This window comes from Gossypium hirsutum, chromosome A08 (genome assembly GCF_007990345.1).
Source record: "Gossypium hirsutum isolate 1008001.06 chromosome A08, Gossypium_hirsutum_v2.1, whole genome shotgun sequence".
NCBI classification, from domain to species: Eukaryota; Viridiplantae; Streptophyta; class Magnoliopsida; order Malvales; family Malvaceae; genus Gossypium; species Gossypium hirsutum.
In genome coordinates, this window is record NC_053431.1 from 101,959,943 (window position 1) to 101,983,434 (window position 23,492).

At 34.7% G+C, this 23,492-nt stretch overlaps 4 protein-coding genes across 43 annotated transcripts; 2 read left to right on the plus strand and 2 right to left on the minus strand.

Moving 5' to 3' along the window:
- The first annotated feature begins 6,372 nt into the window (after window positions 1-6,372).
- LOC107938165 (cytochrome c oxidase assembly protein COX11, mitochondrial) lies at window positions 6,373-9,984 on the plus strand. Of its 10 annotated transcripts, none has more exons than XR_005899676.1 (6): window positions 6,373-6,521; window positions 6,805-6,923; window positions 7,294-7,346; window positions 8,089-8,345; window positions 9,428-9,507; window positions 9,577-9,984. XR_005899676.1 is itself a non-coding variant. In XM_016871251.2 (6 exons), the coding sequence occupies exons 3-6, from the start codon at window positions 8,129-8,131 to the stop codon at window positions 9,590-9,592; spliced, it is 231 nt and encodes a 76-aa protein (XP_016726740.1). In that variant the 5' UTR covers window positions 6,458-6,923; window positions 7,294-7,346; window positions 8,089-8,128; the 3' UTR covers window positions 9,593-9,984. The 10 variants fall into 10 exon arrangements, 3 of the variants coding, with proteins under 3 accessions (XP_016726740.1, XP_040930534.1, XP_016726739.1); XR_005899675.1 differs by having other exon boundaries at window positions 8,244-8,345; XM_016871251.2 differs by having other exon boundaries at window positions 6,458-6,923; window positions 8,089-8,161; window positions 8,244-8,345.
- A 2,507-nt stretch (window positions 9,985-12,491) lies between these two features.
- Window positions 12,492-14,769, minus strand: LOC107938161 (replication stress response regulator SDE2). The gene is made up of 3 exons (XM_016871235.2): window positions 14,120-14,769; window positions 13,484-14,033; window positions 12,492-12,893 (listed from the first exon to the last, which is right to left on the minus strand). Exons 1-3 carry the CDS (start codon window positions 14,767-14,769, stop codon window positions 12,747-12,749), a joined length of 1,347 nt encoding a protein of 448 aa, XP_016726724.1. The 3' UTR covers window positions 12,492-12,746.
- Window positions 14,770-15,129: 360 nt separating this feature from the next.
- LOC107938159 (beclin-1-like protein) lies at window positions 15,130-19,555 on the plus strand. Of its 4 annotated transcripts, none has more exons than XM_041074601.1 (10): window positions 15,130-15,955; window positions 16,257-16,597; window positions 16,691-16,861; window positions 17,365-17,489; window positions 17,691-17,772; window positions 17,995-18,153; window positions 18,238-18,323; window positions 18,585-18,656; window positions 18,817-18,993; window positions 19,127-19,555. In XM_041074601.1, exons 1-10 carry the CDS (start codon window positions 15,805-15,807, stop codon window positions 19,374-19,376), a joined length of 1,614 nt encoding a protein of 537 aa, XP_040930535.1. In that variant the 5' UTR covers window positions 15,130-15,804; the 3' UTR covers window positions 19,377-19,555. The 4 variants fall into 4 exon arrangements, with proteins under 4 accessions (XP_040930535.1, XP_040930536.1, XP_016726722.2 ...); XM_041074602.1 differs by having other exon boundaries at window positions 18,844-18,993; XM_016871233.2 differs by having other exon boundaries at window positions 17,724-17,772.
- On the minus strand, window positions 18,679-23,153 carry LOC107938162 (uncharacterized). 28 transcript variants are annotated; one of them, XM_041074624.1, is made up of 10 exons: window positions 22,972-23,153; window positions 22,274-22,316; window positions 22,000-22,131; window positions 21,809-21,914; window positions 21,536-21,718; window positions 21,088-21,196; window positions 20,588-20,916; window positions 20,375-20,464; window positions 19,923-19,996; window positions 18,679-19,383 (listed from the first exon to the last, which is right to left on the minus strand). In XM_041074624.1, exons 2-9 carry the CDS (start codon window positions 22,286-22,288, stop codon window positions 19,932-19,934), a joined length of 1,029 nt encoding a protein of 342 aa, XP_040930558.1. In that variant the 5' UTR covers window positions 22,289-22,316; window positions 22,972-23,153; the 3' UTR covers window positions 18,679-19,383; window positions 19,923-19,931. The 28 variants fall into 28 exon arrangements, with proteins under 28 accessions (XP_040930558.1, XP_040930545.1, XP_040930546.1 ...); XM_041074611.1 differs by having other exon boundaries at window positions 21,088-21,247; window positions 22,972-23,052; XM_041074612.1 differs by having other exon boundaries at window positions 21,088-21,247; window positions 22,538-22,986.
- Window positions 23,154-23,492: the final 339 nt, after the last annotated feature.

A 23,492-nucleotide genomic window follows, 5' to 3' on the forward strand; every position in this document is an offset into this window, starting at 1 on the left:
AGACCATGTCTGGGACATGGCATCGGCGTTGATATGCATGCCAGTGTAAGACCATGTCTGGGACATGGCATCAGCGATGATATGTGTGCAAGTGTAATACCATGTCTAGGATATGGCATCGGCACCAATATGTGATCCCGTATAAGACCATATCAGGGATATGGCTTCGACATCATTAAGTTATTTCGTATAAGACCATATCTGGGATATGGCGTCGATATGTAGATCCATGTAAGACCATGTATGGGATATGGCTTTGGTACTTTATTTGGTGCATGATGATCCCGAACGTCCTTCAATATCCCAGGCAGTCCAACAGACCATTCAAGATTTTGGTTAAGAAGAGGAGTAATATGAGTAAGAATATGTGGTACAGGTATGTACGTGAATCTCTAAGCTCATGGTTATTGAGATTTTGAAATGTCGAGACCCTTGGTGAGCTAAGATGTATGAATTATGGTTATGAATTTTGTTGAAATATCTTGCTAACTTACATTGTGAAATTGAACATGGATTCTATGAAATGGTGAGTTCATGATTAGTTGAAAATGAACTTATGATAGTTATCATTATATTGCACTAAAACAGTTTTGGGCAACAGTAGTAGTCCGACTTTGAAAATCCATAAAAAATTGTGGAAATCGAATTAGAGGCTGAATAAGATATGATATTAAAGCTTATTGAGTATAGTTTTACATAGATGAAACGGTGTAAGAAAAAGAATTCCATATTGTGATATATTTGAATTTTTGTGAGATAGGGTCAGAGTGATTTCGAGCTCCCCTATCTTAATTTTGAAAAATCATTAAAAATTATATGAAAATAATTATGGGTTATAATTCATATTAATAAATCCTTAATGAGTATATTTTCAAGATAAATAGATAGGAACATTATCTGAATCTCGTACTATGAGATATTTAATTTTTAGTAAAGAAAGATCGAAGCTGTCAAACAGCAGAACAGGGGTAATTTTGAAGAATAAACTGTACTTATTGGCTAGACCAAAAATTCTAAAAATTTTATGGTAAGAAGATATGTGAGTTTAGTTTCAGGGAAAATTAGAGGATCTTAATTTTGAGTTCTGTAGCTCTAGATATTAATAATTTAGTGAATATGACTCGAATAGACAGCTTGACTAGAATATGAGCAAATAGTGGAATTATGTGCAACTTCAATTGTGTTACCATGAGAATATGTTGTAAGAATTTGGCAGAAGCATGTTAATAAATTTCTTATCATTATTTTCATACGGACTTACTAATCTATAAAGCTTACCCCCTTCTTTCCATTTCTTTAGTGTTGCTAGGTTAGCTCGGGGTTGGATATCGTTGGAGGCAGCATCACACTATCAAATTATCAAGTTGAGTATCAATAAACCTTAAGTGCTTTCAAGTGAGTGGCATGTATAAAGACTCAGTATTTTATGATATGTGTTTCATGATTTGGCCAATTGAGTTGGCTTATAATGATTCAATTGTATATAGCCATGAGATATGGCTTATATTGATTATTGGGTTGTAACCCTATTATATGTGCATGCACAAGCTTAAAAGTTTCATGTGTTATGTGTATGTGACTTGATATGGTGTGCAATGTCTTAAACAAGTATGTTATTCTACGCATGGACAATATGTTGGTATTTTATAAAGTCATGAGTTAGCCTTGAATATGAATGTTTGATGATTAAGTTGAAATCTTTTGGTATGATGGTAAACACGGTATAAAAGTATAAGTAATAACATAATAGACAAGGCCAAATGAGTATGTAAAACACATGTATCATGACATGCAAATGCTATGTTGTGGCCCAATTGAGGATGTTTAATCATTAAATGGATGTCATGTTACATGTCCTTGATGTTGTATAAATGTGTGAGGGTTTATGGTTGACTAAGGCTTGGAAAATAGCCTAAGTGTTGACCACATGAACAGAGACACGACCGTGTGTCTCAGCCGTGTGAGGGATACGGCCTAGCACACGGGCGTATGTCTTGGCCGTGTGACCTTAAAACATTGCTGACATCATAAACAAAGAGTTACACAGGCTAAGGACATGGCGTGTTCGAGCCGTACGGGCATGTGTGACCACACGGCCTACCCACACCCACACGGGTGTGTGACTCTCCAAAACTAAAAAAAATTTTAAGTGTTGTAAAAAGTTCGTAAGTTCTTGGTTTAGTCTCGACCCACCCCCAATGTGTGTTTTGGGCCTCGTAGGCCCGTAGAAGAGACGATATGTATGTGTTTGAATGTTTTTTAATTGGTTGAAATTTTTTGGTCCGGTTTTACATGTATGTGTATGTTTAAGTCCGGTAATGCCTCGTATCTTGTCCCAGCGTCAGACATGGGTAAGGGGTGTTACACTTTATGCTACCCAACCATGTTCAGAGATTTGTTGTAAAGATGACATCTAAGATTCAAGCTTCGTGAACCTTTGCCTGAATCTTTGCGGTTCTAACTCATGAGCTACATATGCAATTTGGAATCAGTATTTTAAAAACTTACAGGCTGATAAAATTTGAAAAGGAATTTTTGAAATATATACAAATAATATTTTTTACCTATGTTCACGAAATATTTTTTCCATTCTTTATTGTTATAATCTCTGTGGAAGTTTGTCACGATGTGCCGGATGCAATAAACAAACCTCCACAGACCCCCGATTGCCTTATCACAGCAAGTAGTCCCTTCGATCTGTTTGATATAAGGCAAATGTTTCTTCTTGACAATGTGTCTTTGTAGATTTCTGAGGAAAAATTCCAAAGACTCGAAGCACTCACGTTTCATGATGGTGAAAGCAATCAAAAGTATATTTCAGTTGCCATCTTGTGCAACAACAATCAGGAGTATTTGCGTATATTTGCCGTACAACCAGGTCATGTCCACTTGAACCATCGGCTTGTAGTAAGGGAAGGCCCAACACATAGCTCGAACGTCCAAAACAATCGATGAAAAACCTGTTTCCCTAATTGTATCTCCTCCTCCGGGCCTTTATATTAGTGTTTGCCAATTAGTCACTGTCTCGGGCACATACTCTCGCATCCCGGCTATCCACCCTTGAAGCTCCTTGTATGACGCATCCCAGTTACCATACAATTCTCGCATCGCCATTTTCTTCGCCCACCATGCCTTTTGGTATAACACTTTATACTTGAATCGAGCTTGCATGTTCGCAATAAGGACCGACACCTGAATGGTGGGTGACTCTTTCACCAAAAAGATGATGCAGTTGCATATTGTTTTTGCATCTAACTTTCGATGGTCTTACGACATACGAGCAGACGTGCATGTGTGTGAACCTTCTAGTTTTCTTATACGAGCAAATGTGTATGTGTATGGACCTTCTAGTTTTTTTACCATCCACATCTATGTCTGCTGCATTAACGCAAATCGAACACACCAATTACACTTACTTGAGGCTTTCCAACATTCTCCTACGTAGAAAGACTGCTTCAACTTTGTTACTTTATAGTCCACACCTAACTTAAAGCTAAGTTGTTTTATAGCATGTAAACAGTCTTTCTTGTTATCGAATTGTTGTCCTACGAACAACTCTTCATCATCGAATTCATCATCAAGTAGGTGAGCCGGCATAATGTTTGTATATTTTGGGAACTTGCGTGCAACAGTCGCATCAGGATCCACGTCGGTCATAAAAGACCTTAGATTATTTCTTATAACTATACTAGGGCCCGTGTTCTCAGCCAAATGGGGGTTTGCATTTTCACCCTCCACCAGGCCTTCATCATCTATGTCTTAGGGACGTCATCCAAATCGGGGTCACTGAAATCATCATTGGGATCCCGGTGAGACTGATCATCATTATCAGACCCTTCATCACCATCTTCTATGGTGGCCAACACCTCTGGATGGATCTCTAGACGAGTACACGAGTTGGGGATGTTATACGAACATCCACCGGTGTTTGGATTTTCGGGAGTTGGCTTTGACTGTCCATAACCCGACTAATATTATTAGGAGACGTTAAGATCAAAATCAATTCTAGAATGCTGGCTTATTGGAATTACAACTTGAATAGGATCTAGTTTAGCTATCTCTGCGAACAACTCAACCGAGCTGGGATTATCCATATCAGGGGGCAATAAATTGCCATCATTGTCGCTAGATCATCATCATCTTTGAGCTCCATTTCTGAGAACTTGAACGGATCTGTTGAAACTGGAAATTTGTAAAACAGTCTCAACATTTGCTTCCCGCAATAAGTTGCTATCTTTATACTGATTTTTTGTTTTAATCCGCCACCGAAACACGTTTGTTGAATCTTATTCCTATTTTTTTTCAACTTTGAAATACACAGCCTTTTTTAGTTGTATTTATCATTTCTCCATCAAAATGAACATAAACAAACAAAATCTGGGAACGCATCTTAAAAAAAATTTGTTTCCTTCTCAACAAAGAAAAACTGATATTTTTAATCTCGATTTTCAACTAAAAAAGTAAACAAAAACTCAAATGGAAGACAAAACACCTATATATATATATGATAAATTTGGTGCCAGCCATCTGATTCCCCAAATTAAGAAAACTAATTTTTTTAATACTTGGTGCTGGCTATTAGTGTTCCAAAATTAAAAAAAAATTTAATCTAATAAAATTGGTACCGGCCATCGGTGTCCCAAAACCCCAAAAGAATTTTTTTGGACCTGAAAAAGGTGGTGCCGACCATCAGTATCCCAAAGTAAAAAGAAAAAAGTGCCTTGGAACCCAAAAAATGTACTTGGTGTCGGCCATCTACTGACCAACAATTTTTTTAAATTAACTATGGTGCCAACCATTAGTGCCCCAAAGTAAAAAAAAAATTGCCTTAGGACCCGAAAAATATAAAAAATTTATTTTTTAAAAAAAATGACTTTGGTGCTAGCCATTACATGGCTAGTACCCAATTTTTTTTCAGATACTGGTATTTTTGTATACTAGTATGATACGATTTAAAAAAAAATACCCTGGTACCGGCCATTCATGTCCCAAGCTCAGAAAAATTATTTTTTTAAAGCCTGACACAATCATCAGGTAATGACGGACAAAAACATAAGGTGGTGCCGACCATTGGATTCTCAAAACCCAAACTTACTGTTTATTTAATGTAATTTTAGCGAATACTTTTGAACCAGAGTTATTTTTGTAAATATTAATTTTTTTGAATTAAATGGATAAAATAGCCTAGAATTGAAGTATAAAGCCGCCGAATAAGGAAAATATTAAATTTAAGGCTTTTAAGCCTTTAGTTAAATAAAAAAAACTTTAAATTTTGATAAACTCTAAAAAATAAAGCATTTAATTTAAATATTTTTAACTTTCAACTTTAAATTTTATAATTTTATTTAGCCCCTAAAAAAATTTATTGGTTGGCCTCTGTAAACAACCTAATGCTATTGCCTTCTTCCCCATCAAAAATTGCCTTCAAAAACTCCAAATAAATATCCATTAACCCGCTCAGAGATTCTTTGTTCCACCATGTGAACACATTCTTCTCTTTTTAAGCTACGTCAACAAAACTTTTAGACCGGCTTTAGATGACCAGTTGGCTCCAATGCGATGTGGTTAGCACCTTAAACTGGATTGAAGAGTTGTTTTGAAACAAACTCCAGAGTCTCTCAATCTTTCTCATTGACCTTTACCCCTCCATTGTGATTTTCCATTTCCATCTCAACCTTCTATTTCCCCCTACGCTTTTTACATTTTGGTTATTCCTTCCTCCTTCGAAAGCTAATGGCATTCACTTGTTCCTTTAAATCACCTTTTTCATTATTTCATTTTGTTATTTATTTTGCAGATTACCAAATAAATGATTGCATAAATTTGTTTTCATATGATAAAGTAATAGAAAAATATTTATTTATATAATTAGTACAAGTGAACTAGAAAAATAAAGAAAAAAATTGTTCCAAAAAATACTATCATTGTTGATAATTTTTATTTATTAAAAATAATATTTACCATTATAGTAACTAATTTACTGTTACTACTAGTTTTTAACCACATAAAAATTAATTTTACAATCCTTTGTAATAGAGGACAAAAAAAAACAAAGATTAAACTATTAAAACTTGAAAAATGGTCGTGAAAAGTGAAATTATTGAAAATGGAAAATTTAAGGTATACTTATTTATGGTTCAGGTTGAAGATCAGTTTAAAAAGCGAAAGTGTTTAATTAAAAATATAGTTTCGAAAAATGAATTTGAACAAAAAAAATCCGTTTAGAAAATGGGTCGAACCTTAAGTAAGGTTTTCTGTCTAAGCCAAGCCTAATTTTCCAAAAAAAAAAAACCTTACTTTTTTATTGTTGTTTTCCTTTTGTTTTACTTCATTTAACTGTAACAGCATGTTTGGTTGCCTCTAATGCTACACCATTATAGGTGAACTCAGTGGCCCATCCCTATTCCATTGTTTGGTTTGTTGTAATAGGCTATTACAGCCCTATTCTATACAGTCTGATTCAAGGCAAAACTGTCGTTTACCATTCGGCACTCTATCCACGGAACACCCATTCAGCGTGTGTGAGTTTCAACTTTACCCTTCTCCCTCTTTTTCGTTCTCACGTCTGAAGCAACTTCTTTTTTTTCATTCTTCCCATTTCCTTCCAACCTTCTCCTCTTTTTCATTGTCACGTCTGAATCATCTTCTTTTTTTCATTCTTCTTCCCATTTCCTTCCAACCATCTCTCTCTTTTTCATGCTTATATCCTGACCAACCCTTTGACAAACCCTATTGTTTAGTTTTATTTTTCCCTTTGCTCTCGTCTAGCTTCCTGTGAAGGCTAAAACGGTTCCTTTCTTTCAGCTACCCACGTTTTCAAGCTTCCAACTTTCCCAGAAGCCCCAAGGCTGAAACCGAGGAGAAGACGCTACAAATACTAATTTGGGATTCCATCTTCAGTTTTGGCTAATACCCTTTCCAAGGTATAAAGCTCTCTTTATTAATTTCATCATTTTATTTCAAGCTTTATGTCCTTAGTTCTGATATGGGTTACTTTTATTCGACTCGTTCATGCTCAAAATTTGGTCCTTTTTGAGTAAATTAGTCGATGCTTTTGATTAGTTTGATAGTGGGTACCATATCATATGTTTCTTTTATGTGAAACACTGCTTTGCTCCTTTGAATTTGGAACTGGTAGACTGTTGTTTGCCTTTAGTCTGCTATATATATATGCTGTGGAAAAGTTATTGGCATTTGTGCTATTTTTTATCCTATCCTTTTACTATTTTCAGGCTTTTCTTCTTTTCTTTTTTCTATTGGTTTTCAACCAGAACATATACTTGTTTTCTTTAGAGTGTTGAAGAAAAGATTGCTCGGCATGAAAAAGATGGGACAGTAGTAACAAGGTGTGCTTTCTAGGCTTTGGATGTAAAAGCTTATCTTCATCTATATTTTTCATGATTATCATCGTAATGTCCTTTTCTGTTAATTTTATTGTGATTCTATTTCAATGCTTAGTTTTTGTACTGTTTTATGTGTTAAACCTGGTTCTGTGGTTTGCTTCTGCTTGTAACATTCTCAGTTCTACTTTTTGACATTTTCTGCTTAGATATATATATGTTTCTTTGGTTAGTTGTAATCATGATTATTTATTATTATTATTGTTTTTAAAGTGTTTTAGAGCATGAAGTCATTCCCTCAATGAGAAACCGGTTACCATTCTTCTTATTAAAAAAATGATGGGAAAACGTTGAAACTTGTTTGTTGCAAGAAACATTTGAGTATGATGGGGAAATAACTTAAACCAATAATGGTCTTAGTATGTTATTTCTGAAATAAATCAAGAAGGGAATGGGATGTTTTATGAGGTAAAACCATAAAAGGTGTCATAAGACAGATTGCAGGGTATCACTCCCTTCCGATTATACTCTTTATTTATATATAGATGCGACTTTTTTACAAAAGGGTAACAAATAGGAATGAGGTGGTAAATTTTAGTATCATTCATCATTTCACATCAGCCAGTTTGTTCAATTCAATTCATGCATTTCTAAAGATGCTATTATGAAGCTGTTAGACTTGCATCACGATATGATCTTTCTTGTACTTCTATGCCTTTGTTTGAGAAATTTTCTCTTATCCTTTTAGGGAGATAGTAGTGTAATTCAATGCTGATGTGGCGGATGGAATGCCCTGGAAATTTGTTCCAACTCAAAGAGAGGTTCTTAACTTCTCTGCTGTTTTGGGGCACTGTAAAGTGCTTCTTTTATCAATTATTTTCTTTTTTTTTATTTTTCTGCTAGGTGGGAGTCAAGCCTGGAGAAGTGCTCTTGCTTTTTATATTGCTGAAAACTGAAGTTCAAAACATAACTGGTGTCTCTACTTATAACGTCACCCCAATGAAGGTACTGATACTTACTCATGCTCCATTATGAAATTTGGATCTTTGAAATTTGTTATTTCTAAAGTTAAGTTATTGGTGTTTGTTTAGATCTTTGTCAACCTCTCAAATGTTATTTGGTTGTGTGAGCCGTTAGGCTTTTTAACCATTTCTTGCTAGCTTAGGTTTGACTTGTGTTGTTTAGGCTTGAATTATGTACATGATTTAGTAGTCTTCCTTTCAATATTATTGTTCAAATAATTTATTCTTTGTCATATTCTTGTTACTACATTTCTAGTTTGGATTGAGAAAATTGTCTGCTGAGCTCTGCTACTCATTTATCCTCTTGTGCATGTCATAGATTCCATGACATACACTTCCTTTTCTCTTTCTCACTCCATGTCTAAATTTATTTCTAGAATTTTTTAGTGGAACCCGCATGAGTCTATGCGTAACCTCTTATAAAGCATGTTTGAAGGTTTCCGGTATCATTACTTTATATTTATAGTTTGCCATTGGGGCTTCTAGGTGTCACAATAGGAGAATCTGCAATATTGTTTTTCTAATGGTCTTAGCCAGGAAGAGTCTGTATTACAACTGTTAATTTAATCGGAATATTTCTTGATAAGGGTATCTTCAAGTTTGAGATAAAATTATTGCAATCAACTCTTGTTTTAATTTTCCTTTTGCAAGCAAAAAAGGAAATAATATTTATGTAAGATAAGCCTAAAATATCCAATAGCTAAGATAGAATTCTAATCCTGAAGGTGGGCCCGTGAGGCAGGTTAAAGCTCACTTTCGAACCACACAGTTGTTTTCATATGTTTGTATCAATACTTGGCTTTCTTTATCCTCTAATTTTTTTATTTTTTATTTTACATAGTTTGATTATCCTTTTCTACAAATTGGATGACCAAAGAAACATTAGGTGAAATACAATGAGCTTGTTATGAGATGATAAGCTAGAAAGTGGAAGCAAAAAAACCTTTAGGGCGAAAAAATTGATTACATTAGAACACATTAACTTACTGGTAATGTTTGTCATTATCATATCAGAAGCCTTAAAACTTTGACTCGGTTTCTTGCTTGTTCGTGTTCCTCTTCAAGCTGCTGTTTATTTCAATAAAATCCAGTTCTTTTGCTTTGAGGAGTAGTGTCTTTTTCCTGGAGAGCAGATTGACATGCCTGTAAGTCTTTTTATTGTTGAAAAGGCAAAACTTGTTGGTGATCGTCAACTAACCTGTACTTTCTTACAGGTTTTCTTCTACATAGATCCTGAGTTTGAAACAGATGCCCGAATGGATGCTATAAACAACCTGATTTTATCATATACTTTTTTCAAGGTTTCCGAAAAATAGAAGGGGGATATTTAAATTCATAGTGAAAATAGAATATCATTCACATGAGAATAAAAACTATTGGTTAGGATCCCATTTTCATATACCGGGAGAAGAGGGAGAAGAAACATTCTTTTGCCGGAATTATTTTATTATTACAGTCTCATTTCACCTCTTTATGGTGGAAACAGTCTATTTTTGTACCAGGCTCCTCCCTCTTTATACCAAGGAAGTGCAGAACTTGTGTAAAATCCTTGGTTGTTCTAGTATGGAGTAAATGCGATGTCACTGTCTGTATGTGTTTTATCTACTATGGAGTTCCTATCACTGTTTGTCTGTGTTGGTCGTTATGAGTTTTGAATCATACCAAGTACATACACGAGCATATTCATCTTAATCTCTTGATATAATTCCTAAATCTTAGTGCATTGAAAAAGAAAAAAATGAACATAATCAAATTAACTAAAAATGGTAGGTTTTTAATATATGAGTTAGTAATAAACTAATTTTAATTGCTAATATTTAGTTATTTATATGATTTGTTTGTGACAACAATAAAGAAAATGTTTTTCATTCGTAGTAAGTTTAAATTTATAATAATTATTTTTTATTTTATATCTAATGTTTTAACACTCTTAAGTTAGTGTGATGAAGTTGTTGATGCCACTAAACCAATCCATTTCGGTACAAGGAATAATATTTGTGTTAACTATGGAAGATAGGAACCCTATCCCAAGTATAACTTTAAAAGAAGAAGAAAAAAAGGGCAGCTTAAGCCTTGCAAAATCTTCATCAACTTCCTCTTTTATTAAAAGAATCTGTATTTAACTTCAAATTCAACTATAGTATGATTTGCTTCTGAATATTTTTGTTTAATAAGCTAATGCTCTTCTATCAACTGAGTGTAAGTGATAAATGCTTTGCCTCATTCCCAGCAGACAAAGTTCATTGATGAAGAAGGGACTTGTTTGATGTTCATTGGATCATGTCTACAATAATTAATTACCAGAATGATTTGAGATTTTATTTCCTTCAACTATTTTCGAGTTTGATTATCAAATAAATTCATGAATCTATTTGGATTTGATCAAATTGGTCAATCGTGGATGTTTGAATTTGATCAAATTGGTTGGTTTAATCAGGAATTAGTCAGGTATCAAGTTAGAAAAGATATAAAATTGGTTGCCTTAGGTTGGGTATCAAGTTGGAAAAGGCATCAAATTGGTTGCCTTATGTATTTGTATAAATTGTTGAATTAGGTTAAAAAAACTAGTTAATCGGTTTTTAATTTTTATAAATATTATTTTTATAAATTTTTAATAATTTATTTAATTAATTCATTGATAAATTAGTGGTAAAATCAATTTGACTATCGACTTGGTTCTTAAAACTTTTGGCTTGTAACTTTTTGTTAATATATGAATATTATGCTTGGATGTGAAATATAATTCTCAAGTTATTTATTACTTCTAATATTTTATTTTTTATTGTAGAATAATTAAATTATTTGTTTCATTAATGATATTTTAGCACATTAAATATGTATTACAGTTTAAAAATAATAAAGTAGATTATATATTTTTTATAGTATTATATATTTTGATTTTTAATTCATATAATAATAATTATATTAAGAATGTTATTAAATTAAATTTTTTATTAAATTATATTTAATAATAATTATGTTAAAATATGGTTAAATTATTTATTATTTATTATTAAATTATTTTCAATAATAATCTTATTTAATAACAATAACAATAATCATCTAACTAAAAAAATTTTGCTAAGGGTATTCTGGTCATTTTAGTTTTTTTCCTTATGCTATAACAACAACATTCCATTCAACCAAACACAATAATGCTATTACAATTCTATTCCATTCCATTCAACCAAACAGTTGAATTACTGATTACAGCTCTATTCAATTACAGCCCTATTCCATTACAGTGAACCAAACGTACCGTTATATTGTTATTGTTTTGATATTGTATAACTATTGTTTTATTATTAATTTTGTTACTATTTTAGAGGAATTTACTTGTTAAGTTGCATCTATCTTAGTGTTATTTAAGTATATAGATTCTTTAAATTTATTTTAATGTTTTTAGTGTTTTTAATATATTATGTATTCTAATTCTTTTTATATAAAAAATAATATAAAAAATTTTAATATGGGCGAGTCGAGTTGGACCCAAGTTTTAGTAGTTTTAGCCATGCTAAACTTGAGTAAAATTTTACTCTCATTTTTCGAGTCGAACTGAGCCCAAGCCTATTAAATGGATCTAGAAATTTTTTAGCAATTAACCCATGAACACCTTTAATTTAAGGTACATGTTTTTTATCTTAATAATTATTGTAAGGGATAATGACTTACTTGATCATCTAATTTTATAAAAAAGTTATTTTAACTTTTTATTTAATTTTTTTTATTTTTTTAGACTTTAAATTTATATTATTTGTCAAATTATCTCAAAATGAATACAAAAGTTAATATTTGTTTAATTTTACTGACATGACATATATATATTGCAATGTAAATATCATATTAACAATTAATTAATTAATTACTAACGTAACATATACATGACAATCTACTTGTATGTCACGTTAGTAAAGTAAATAAATTTAATTTTTTCAGTGATTTGATTTAAGGATGAAAAAAAAAGAAAACGAAAAATTAAATGAAAAGTTAAAATGAATTATTATTATTATTTTTTATGAAATTGAAGTCCCGATTGTATCTTACTGTAAACCATTCCAAATATATTGAGACCTGAAATATTCCATTTTATCAAAAGAATAGACAAGAACGCAAAGAATTGGGGTTTCAATTAGCTAAAACACCACATTCTTATCACCATTATCATTCCACAAATCTCAAAATTCAGTTTAGGCGAAGTGTAACTTACAGAGACCATTAGTTAATATCCCCTCATAGCTAACAGTGTTTTAGCTTACAAGAACCAACTTATACAATATTGAACAGAAGCGAAAGAAATATATACATTTCTCCGTTTGACAAAAAGGAACACTCCTTAGCAATACACTATGAGGTGATATGAAGCCTTAGCCTACTACATAGCTTTTCACTTCTTCGCAAGCAGCTTCCTTGGAAGCTTATCTAAAGGGGTAGATTTTAGCAGGAACAGACGAGCAGCTCGCTCTTGCAAAGTACCCCCACATTTTAGCCCACGTGACTGCAGTTCAGATTTCAACCGCTCCAATCCAAGAACCTTTTGAAATGATAAATTAGTTTGCCCCCCCCCCCCCCCAAAAAAAAAAAAGGATAAATTAGTTAGTTCTGAATCAACATTGAGCATTATAAAGGCAACAGCATCACCATGTGGCCCATGACAATTTAATGCATATGCCATTTTTAACTTCATTCCATGGTATCCTTTCTTCAATTCTCTAGTTTATATCATCCAACTACTTTTTTAACATCAACACGAAGACACTGCCTAAATAACATCAAACAGCTATGGCAGGATTTAAGCTTTAAGCTAAAGGAAAGCATTTAATAAAATTGCAACAACAAACTAAAGTAAAAAGGGTGAGAGACCGAAAGTTGTATCGCTTCTTCCACCTCCTAGATGCATCAATGGTATCAATCTCTATACAAGGGTGAGAATAACAAGGGCTAGAATGAACAGACAGCCCAAATAGTTCGGATTTATTTGTTAGCAAGTTTATAAACAATGTCTTTCAAACCATCTAAAATTCTATATCTACAAACTTTAATGATTAAAAAAGGAAATAAACAAGCACTCAAAATTAGCTAAGCCTAGGAAATAGGAAAAGAACTTCAAGTGAGCAACCATACCTCCATCTCTGCAGAAGAATTAAAGTCATCAAAGTTCAATGGATTTTCTGGTTCTGTAGCATTAACATTTGAAACTAATGTGTCTTTGTGAACTTCTGGTTTTGGGATAGAAGAACAATTAAGTCCATCAATCAATTCACTTCCAACTCCATTTTCCGCAACCGGATCAGCACTGAGACATTGACTAACTATTTCCTCTTGATTTTGAGTTTTAGTTCCATTTTGTTCTGGCATCTCAGGATGAGCTGCTTCACTCCCAGCAATCACATCTGCTTCAACCATGGCATCAACATCTTCACAAGATTCCGAGCTTCGATGCAGAACAACCTCCTTCTCTTCCTCAGAACCAGTACCACTTGAGACTCCAATTGAAAAGTCTATATCCTGTTTTCCCCCCAAAACTGAACCACAACTCCCCTCAGCTCCCTTACTAGAATCTGAATGATTCCCATTGTTCAAAACTACAGATTTCTCATTTTCCTCATTATCTTCATCCTCACTGCTATAATCACTGTCACTATCACTCTCATCCACTTTCCTCTTTCCCATCCTATATAAGCAAACAAAAATAAGTCAACAATCTATATATCAATACCAACCTTATAAACGGCAAATCAAAAGAGCTTAAAAACTTACCAAATCTTCAATCTTTTGGGGTCAGCTCCTCCCGGCACTGTCTTCCGTTTTCCATTTTGGCAGGCCGCCCTAACGGACTCTTCAACCACCGCCACGCACCTCGCCGACTGCTCTCTGTACTTCTCTACGTACTTCTCGGCCTCTCCATCTCCAACTCCTTTTTTCCCAGTTTTTGCTTTCTTCTTTATGAAGTCTTCAGCGATCTTCTCCAACTTTCTCTGTTCTTCCTCCGCTTTCCACTCCTCCAACCTCTTCTCGGCATTTACATGCCTTAGCCTCCTTCCGCTCATGTCTCGGCACGCCTCGAAATTGCTTGTCTTTTTCTGCCCGGCCTTTGTGGCTGCGCCACGCAGCAGAGACCCGAAACCTCCTTTGCCACCGAGGAGCCGGAGGGAAAGGTTGAGGGTAGCGTTGGAGTGGGAAATCACCGAATCGTCCTTGAGTTGATGGCCGCGAATCAGTCGCTGGAAATTGAAAGGGATTTGGGTAAATTCCTGAATTCGGTGCTTGACATCGCCGACTTGGACTTGAAGGGTCGGGAATAGGAGCGACAAAGTTTCACCATTGAGAAGTTTAACGAACAGCTGTAACTGCCTTGGGTTCAGGTCCTTCATGTCGATATCGTCTCCGCTGATTTGATCATCTTCCATAACAGGTACGTGTCCGTGATTTCAAGATGAAGATTTGGGGATCAGGGGAAAAGGAGAAACTAGGGTTGGGATCCTGATTATAAACCTAATTTCCCGAGTAGTCCATCTTTAATATATTGGGTGTTCGGGTCAACTCCGCCGGGTAACGGAGAATCCTTAAAAGAAAAGGCAAAAAAATGTTTAATTCATCAGAAGGCCTCAATTTTATAATATAAATTTTAAATTGATCCCAAACTTCAAAACATTTTAATTGTATCTTTAAAGTATTAATATTCTATCAACCAAATTCTTGTATCACCTTAGTCATTAGCTTGGATATCAAACATCAATTTAAATATGAGGTGAAACACATTTAATCACATAGTTCAAATTATAAATATATTTATTTATCATATGGACAATTTGGATCACACATGTTAATAAAATAACTTTCTTAAATTTATTAGCTCAATATACTTTTTAATATATCATATTCAAATTATTCATAAATGTAGGTACAAAGTTATTTGGTGTTTAATCCACTTGTTTTGATTTTTAAATATGCTTTATATCAAGTTTGAACTAATATCTAATGTTGAAATTAATACACATGCTGACATAGGGTAGGTTTGGATGGACGATATGTTTATCTGCGATTAATGTAAAGACAGTAGTGGCGGTGATATTAGGTATTGCACTAATATTGTAGCGTGAGACAAAAAGTAAGCTAAATGCACTGCACCCCACCGCACTCCACCGTCCGTCCAAACCCACCCATAATGACCTAATAGATATAATATTTATATTTTAAATATTTGATTAGAAGTTTAGAGAATAATTTAAACTTTAAGCAATAGTGTAGGGACTATTAGTGAAATTAATCCAAAAGTCGTTGGGCCTGGTCACAAAAAACCTGTCATAAAAACTGTTATGATTTCTTTTGTAATGTTTTACTTGGACGGCTCAACAATCGAAACAACGAAACCCTCCATCTCTCTCTCCCCTGATTGCCCGACAGCCCGAAAATCTCCCTTCACATAGAATTCGATTAGCTAAATGAAGAAGGAATATATACCCGATAAAGGTCGGAGCTTACCCGTGGATCCAAATCTCCCCAAATGGATCTGCCAGAACTGTCACCATTCCCTCTGTATCGTCGGATTCGATTCCTACGTCGACAAGTTCCCCAACGACTCTTCTCGATCAGGTTAGGGTTTCTCCAATCTCTTCCTTTTTAAATTTCTGCTTCTGCCCAGTTGTTGAATTTAATATTTTTTCGGTTTAATTAGCTGAGGATTAATTCTTTTCGATTTTGAAGTGGTCTGAGTTGCAAAACTTATAAAATTGGGGATTTTCTATTATCTTCATGTACTGATGCTGGAATTGGGACCAAAACACAGTGGATTCTTCAATTATTTTATTTGGCTACTAAGTACTAAACCTGACTATAATAGCAGTATTTCAAGCTGATGTTCCTTGCTAAGAAAATTGATGTATGAATGATGCAGCAATGCAGGGGGCTTCGATACATGGAGCTAGCAGCATGCTGGGTTCAACACGAATGGATAACTCTTTCGTCGTGCTGCCAAAGCAAAAGCCCTTGGCCCCAGGAATCCCTCCACGACCTCGTGGCATTCCTGGTCAGCCTGATACTGGCCAAGCTAGGAAAGGTATGGAAGAATCATTTGTGGTGGTTGATAAATCAGAGTCTGCTTCTGATGGAAGTGGGACGCAATTACCATCGTCAGAAGGTGGACCAAGCAGTTCTTTGCAGCCGAACAACTCTGGATTTCACTCAACTATTACTGTCCTGAAGAATGCATTTGAGATTGCCACGACTCAGACACAGGTATTGCTCATTTTATTGCTTTTCCAGTTTGGTGCTTCATTGTTGTAGAGAGGATATATTTATACTCTTTTATTATGCATTCGGCATTTTTAGGTTGAACAACCATTATGCCTTGAGTGTATGAGGGTGTTGTCTGACAAACTTGACAAGGAGGTTGAAGATGTGACTAGGGATATCGAAGCATATGAAGCCTGTCTTCAGCGCCTGGAGGGGGAACCACGAGATGTACTCAGCGAGACTGATTTTTGTAAGGAGAAATTAAAGGTAACTGTTAGGCAGTTTCTATGAGTAACTTATATGATAAAGGATAAATGATTCCTCATGCTAGTACTTTAATTTGCAGAGAGAATTGTTAAGGGCTTTTTAATATTTTCTAATGTCTAGACACTCTAAGGCTTTAGTTTCACTTTTGTTTGGATGAGGGAGGTTTCACTCCAGAATGTTAATAAATTTTTGGTTTCAGAACAGTGTATCATAAAAGACACTAGAAGATGGCAGAGGGCTAGGATTGTTAAAATGTACAAGGATCCGATAACTGTTTTACTGGATGAATGAAAGAAAATCCCTTTGAATTAACCAAAAAAAAATCCTTCAAAAAAGAAAAAACTTTTCCCAATGTTAATCTGCATTGTATTGTTGAAAAAATATGAACAGTAAACCAGGAATACTTGTAAATGACAGTTCCTCATTATGATAAATGCATTAACTGCGTTGATAAATGATTTTCCTAGTTAAATGCATATCTGATTGTCTGTTCATTCTGTAAGATCGAGGAAGAAGAAAGAAAACTTGAAGCAGCAATTGAAGAAATAGAAAAACAGAATGCTGCAGTAAATGCAGAACTAAAAGAATTAGAGCAAAAATCAAAACGATTCAAAGAATTGGAAGAGCGGTAAGTTTCTTCTTTTTCTTCTTCTTCTTCTGTATCTTTATCCTTCATATGTGGTCGCCTCAGATAAAATTGTAGTGTTGTACAACACTTGTTTTACCTCTTTTCCCTTTGTCCTCCCCCTTGATCCTCCATCTCTTTCTCAAACCAGAATGCAAAGCACACCTTTATTTGTATATGACCAGGATTTTTTTTAATTATCAGATCCTTATGCTTGTTGGAATCAATGTGTGACAGGTATTGGCAAGAGTTTAACAACTTTCAGTTTCAATTAATCGCTCATCAGGTTAGTTTCTGATGCAGTCTCTTGACCAAAACTTTTCTTTGACCCACAATTGATTGATAAAGACAGTCCAAGATGGTTCAGCAAATGTCAATTTTACTAATGTTGTTATTTACATTGTTGTGAGCAGTAAAGTTAATCAACATTTGCAAACAAATATTCTTTCAAATAACAAAGCGAACTCCTTAAGTACCTTCTTACTTTACAAAATATTTCTTTTAACAGGAAGAGAGAGATGCAATTTTGGCTAAGACTGAAGTTTCACAAGCACATTTGGAGCTGTTAAAGCGAACTAACGTGCTCAATGATGCTTTCCCTATCTGGCATGATGGAGAATTTGGAACTATAAACAATTTTCGTCTTGGACGACTGCCTAAAATTCCAGTAAGAAATTGACATTATTTTCCTTATGGAAAGTTGTTTTTGTTGGCAGTGAAGAGTGACTGATATTTGTTGTTTTTGGCTTAGGTTGAGTGGGACGAAATAAATGCTGCCTGGGGTCAAGCTTGCCTCCTACTTCATACAATGTGCCAATATTTCCGACCAAAATTTCAGTATCCTTTTCTAGTGATTGTTAGTCTACGTAGTAGTTCCATGAAAAGTGACGTTCACAGTCTGTATGTGTGTGTGTGTTGTAATTGTTCAAGTTATGTGGTCTACTCGTTTTCTTATGCCATCATCTATTTCTGCCTGTGTAAGGTAAAATAGTAGTTAAAGCAAGCAGTATCTCAACTTTGGGGGAACTTTGCTACCTTTTGTGCCTAAAAGCAGTTTATAAAGTGATATGTGTTGTATCCTTAATTAGTGGCTTTCAGCTATCGGATAAAGATAATTCCCCTGGGTAGCTACCCTCGGATAATGGACAGCAACAACAATACATATGAGTTGTAAGTGTAAAGGCTTTTTGACTTTTTGAATGATTTGATTTGGAATATTAAAAGCATGTAAACCTGAAAGGATTGGTGCATCCTTGGGAGTATGTAATACATAAATCTGGGCTACGTCCTCTTATGTGTTTTACGCATCATGCTTGTTGCATGTTTTCAGTTGCCTGCTGCATGAATATGTTTCTAGGTTTGGTCCAGTGAACCTGTTCTGGAGTACACGGTACGACAAAGCAATGACACTATTCTTAACTTGCCTCAAGGACTTTGCTGAGTTTGCAAATGCCAAGGATCTAGAAAACAACATTCCACTTGAGAAATGCTTCAACTTACCCTACAAGTGAGATTTCTTTTTTATGTAGAATGGTACTCCTTAGTCTCTTCTGTATCTGAATATCAATGTGATTTGGGTGGTTCTGAATCGAGTAGATCCGAACTTTTGAATTTACTGTTCTATTTGTGCCATCTTTCAGGATCGAGAACGATAAAGTTGAAAACTACTCCATCACACAAAGCTTCAATAAGCAAGAGAATTGGACCAAAGCTTTGAAATATACCCTCTGTAATCTTAAGTGGGCTCTCTACTGGTTTATTGGGAGCACCAATTTCCAGCCTCTATCCGCCATGGTTTCTTCAGCTACTGAAGTTCCAGCTGTGGGCTCTTTATACGCAAAACGTGGTACTGATCCCAAATTTGTAGCTCGAAAGCCATCAACTTCGTGATAGAGATCTGTGCATAACATGAATATTATGTAAATAGTGGCAGACTCTATTTAGTTTTGTGAGGTCGAACCATTATGTTTGTTGTCTGATAGCATCGCATTTAAAACGTAAAATATTTTTACAGTTTCTTACCAAAAACACCAATATAATTAGTCCTTAAGCGCCGGCTTGTTGATTCATGCAAAAATGAGTTTTAAAAGTCAAAAGTCTGTTTGCCAAATTCAATAGTATTCCAATTTATTGATTCAGAACTGGACGCTGATAAACTCAGAAATTGGAGCACATTTGAGTTCGGTGCTATGTTGTCTTTTATTCAGATGTAAACTCAAAAGAAAATAATAAATATATCTCGGCCGTAACAGAATTAATCGATTGCCTTGTTACGAAAAATATTACAAGAACTTGGCTACTTCCATGTCTGCTGACTGCTACTGATTCATCAAAAACTAAAACTACACTGCTGAATTGTTCAAAATCAGCTGTTCTTATTTATCTAACTCTTATTAACTCTATTCTAACAATTATAAGGTACAATACAATGCTCACCTTTGTCTACTATTTCTCTTCGTCAGACGGAGTGCACGGCTGTCCAGGGATAGAATCAACAAAAAATTCCTCTACTGAAACAAGTTAGATTTATCAGTGCATGTGTTCAAACACAAACAGATTAATATACATATTTCAATGGCGTAAATGTTGACAAGCTGAGAGTTTCAAAATGACAAATCAATTGCATTGGCACACTTGCTATTAGAATTTTACCAGTCATATGCAGAGATTTTTTAAGTAGACATGGATATATGGTAATACGTGCATTAAATTCTAAAATCATATTAGATTTTATAGCAGTTTAAAGGATCCCGTTTCTGTTTATAGATAGAAATGATATTTTCTTTTTGTTGTTTTCCCAGATTTCTAATCAATAGCAGCATCCTTCCTCTTAAAAGAGTTCATCAAAACAGGTATCAAGGTAAATATGTAATTGGAGACCCCATTACCTATATTCTCGTGCTCCGAAGAACCGAGCATAATTTCTGAATCAGAGGGAAGAAAAGGAGAACCAGGGTGGTTCCCAAGTGCTACTAAATCTGTAACAATTCCGAGGGCCATAATTCATGAGAATGAGCTCCATAAGGAAAGCAACAAAGAAAAGGAGGATAAAATAACAAGCATGCTATGCTCCTGGTATGGGTCTCGTTACCACAACTTACCTCCCAAGTTTGAGAAATCGGCTGTAAGATCAGTGAGACTGAAATTCCACTGAATCTGATCAAGTGATCTAAGGGAATCTCTAGAATTGTCGGCTCCATTACCAGGTCCCAGTTGCAATCCTATTGAACTTGCCACATCCGCCGTGAAGGCCGAATCAAGTGTTGCTGTGTCTACTCCCATTTCCGACATGTCTGTTGCAGTGAAAGGGAAATTCCCACTGGACGCCACCGATGTAGGGCTCACTGGCATCTCTGACATAGATGACATCATGGCAGTGGTTGGAGGAACTTCAGGTGTCGCATCAGTTGCGTTGTTGTCCATCACCATGCTAGCATAATTAGGCAATAATTACATTGCAAGTAAAAGAAAGGTTGTTAATTAGGCAAGCCATGTTGAAAGAAATAGCATATGAAACTACGGAAGAAACAGGCTAAACAAATATTTGTAAGTTAAAAAGGCAATTAATGATAGATTGAAGTGAAGATGGTTAAATTCTCACTCATTCCCAGAATTCATCTGCATTGGTTGAAAATGACTGGGTGCTGGGACTTCATTGACCACATGACAGCTTGATATCCCCATCGAGTCTAGATGAGGTTGCCCTGCAGCTGGAATTGGAGGTTGTTGCAGCACAGGATATCCCATTGGTAAGTTGTTAACTGCGCTATAGTAAATGGCTTTGAATAACCATAATAGTGACCATAAACATTCCATTATGTTGTAAATTTACAAAGAGCAATGAGATCAACCAATTTTGAAATAATTAGTATTAAGCAACAAAAACAGCACAATCCCAGATATTTATCATGCTCAAGAAACAATTCAATGGAAAATTTTGTCCTAAATTTTCTTAACAAGTTGAGGCCATGAATCACATTTTGGTACCACTTCACAATGTAAAGAGATAATAGGGACTTGCTTCAATTATTGATTTAGTTAGAACTTACCAGGAATGGGATGAATCCCATTTTGGATTGGGACCAGAGGAACCTTTGGAGGCATAGGATATTTCATTAGATAATATTGATGCTCAAGCAAATGGTTAAACAAAAGGATTTGCTTCTTCAATTTCAGCCTTATATAATAAGCCTTGAAAAAATCAGCATTTTCCTCCTCCAGCTTTTGCCATACTGAAATAACCAAGAACAGTAAAGAAAACAACAGAGTAAGTTCAAAATATACTTACATGTACAACATATAAATATATATTCAATGGATACCTAATATTGTGAATCCAGGGTCTATCCTCGCTCGATTCAAGAGGGTTTTGACGACCTCGTCCTTATTCATGTATAGTTGTAAACATCGTTCAATTAAATTCTGGACCTGCAACCACCAGTTTACATAAATTGTGTATCGTTTAACAAAAACCAGCATAAAAAAATCATGATGAAAAAATGGGATTTCTTACAAGTTCGATATCCTGTCGTGAAACTTTTTGGCCATCATTGCTTGAAGCAGAATCAGCCGATGTTTGATTATTCTGCTGTTCTGTTTTGGATTCATTTGAAGCTTGAACCGAAGGTTTAATATCTTGTGTGTTCTGTAAATGACATATAATTCCATCTTCAAGTTAGTTTCAAGGATCATGCTATAAGCAGACAGTTTTGATTTATGTTAAAACTTAGATTTAATGACAGACACTGAGCAATTATTTATAATTAAATTACTTATTAAAAAAATACCTGTAAGTTCTTCATTCCAACTGAAACCGAACTGCATCCATCTCTGTGTTCAACAAAAAAAATGTTGCTTTAACTGAAAATTAAAGGATTATTGATGGAAATTCTCAATTGAAGCTGAAATGCAAGTACTTGGCAGCTGAGAGATACTTTGAGGGACAAAAAAGAAAAAAGTTTTGAAAGATTTTTTTTTTCTACAGCGAAATAAAGATGGAAGGGGGAAGAAAACAGGACAAAAAATGTGACAGCTTTTGTTTCATTACATACACACCGACCAATGAGAGTGCTTTTTACACATATGGGTGTTGAGGACGACAGGTCATATTCGGTTAACGGAAAACAATAGTTAGACGTATAAAGATGTTAGAGGCGGAGAGCGGGCAGCGCCGCCGCTTGTTTCCTCGGGATGGAGAAAAAGGTACGACTTTCAAAGTTGCTGCTAAGGATGTAGTATTGACAATTGGCGGGTCGTGTTGTGGTTTCGCTATCAAGTGGGTTTGGTCCTATTTGCAACTCCAGCCTCTTGGGTCCTCCCCATAGCAATCAATGGCAGAACATTATTAAATTTTCCAACTGCAAAAATGATTCTTATGTATGATATGAACAGAAAAAAAAAATAGTGATGGTATGAAATGCGAATAGAGAGGAGTCATGATGCGTTAACATCAAGAATTGGATAATTATGTGTTGGAAAAGTGAACCTTATCTTGAAGATTACATTAGAGAATGGGTTAATTCCAGGGTCTTCTTATGCACGACGCTGAGAAATTTCCAGCATCAAATGTCTGGTCCCTATTTAAGCCAGGTGTTGATAGCTTGTAATTTGGTGCTACCAAGAAATTTACACTCTTGTTATTTAAAAAAATTGATTTAACACTCCTTTTAATTTAATTATCAAATTAGTACCTTTTTTAACCCAAGAGAAATAGGGACTAATTAACATCAATTTTAAAATTAAAAAAAAAAACCCAACCTTATCCTTACCTAATAATATTAGGTGAAAAAAAGAGCAACAGATGGATTTGCAGCAAAATGATAGGGTGATAGTAAATACAAAAATCAAGGGGTGGAGGTGCTCAAAGGATAGTGTTGGGTGTTTAGTAATGGAGCGAGGTAAGGCGATTGTCTCATCCACTTTTGAATTAATGTTGATAAAATATTCCAAAACAAAATACATTAAGATAATATTTTTATTGTATTATTTAGTTCTGGAATCAATTAT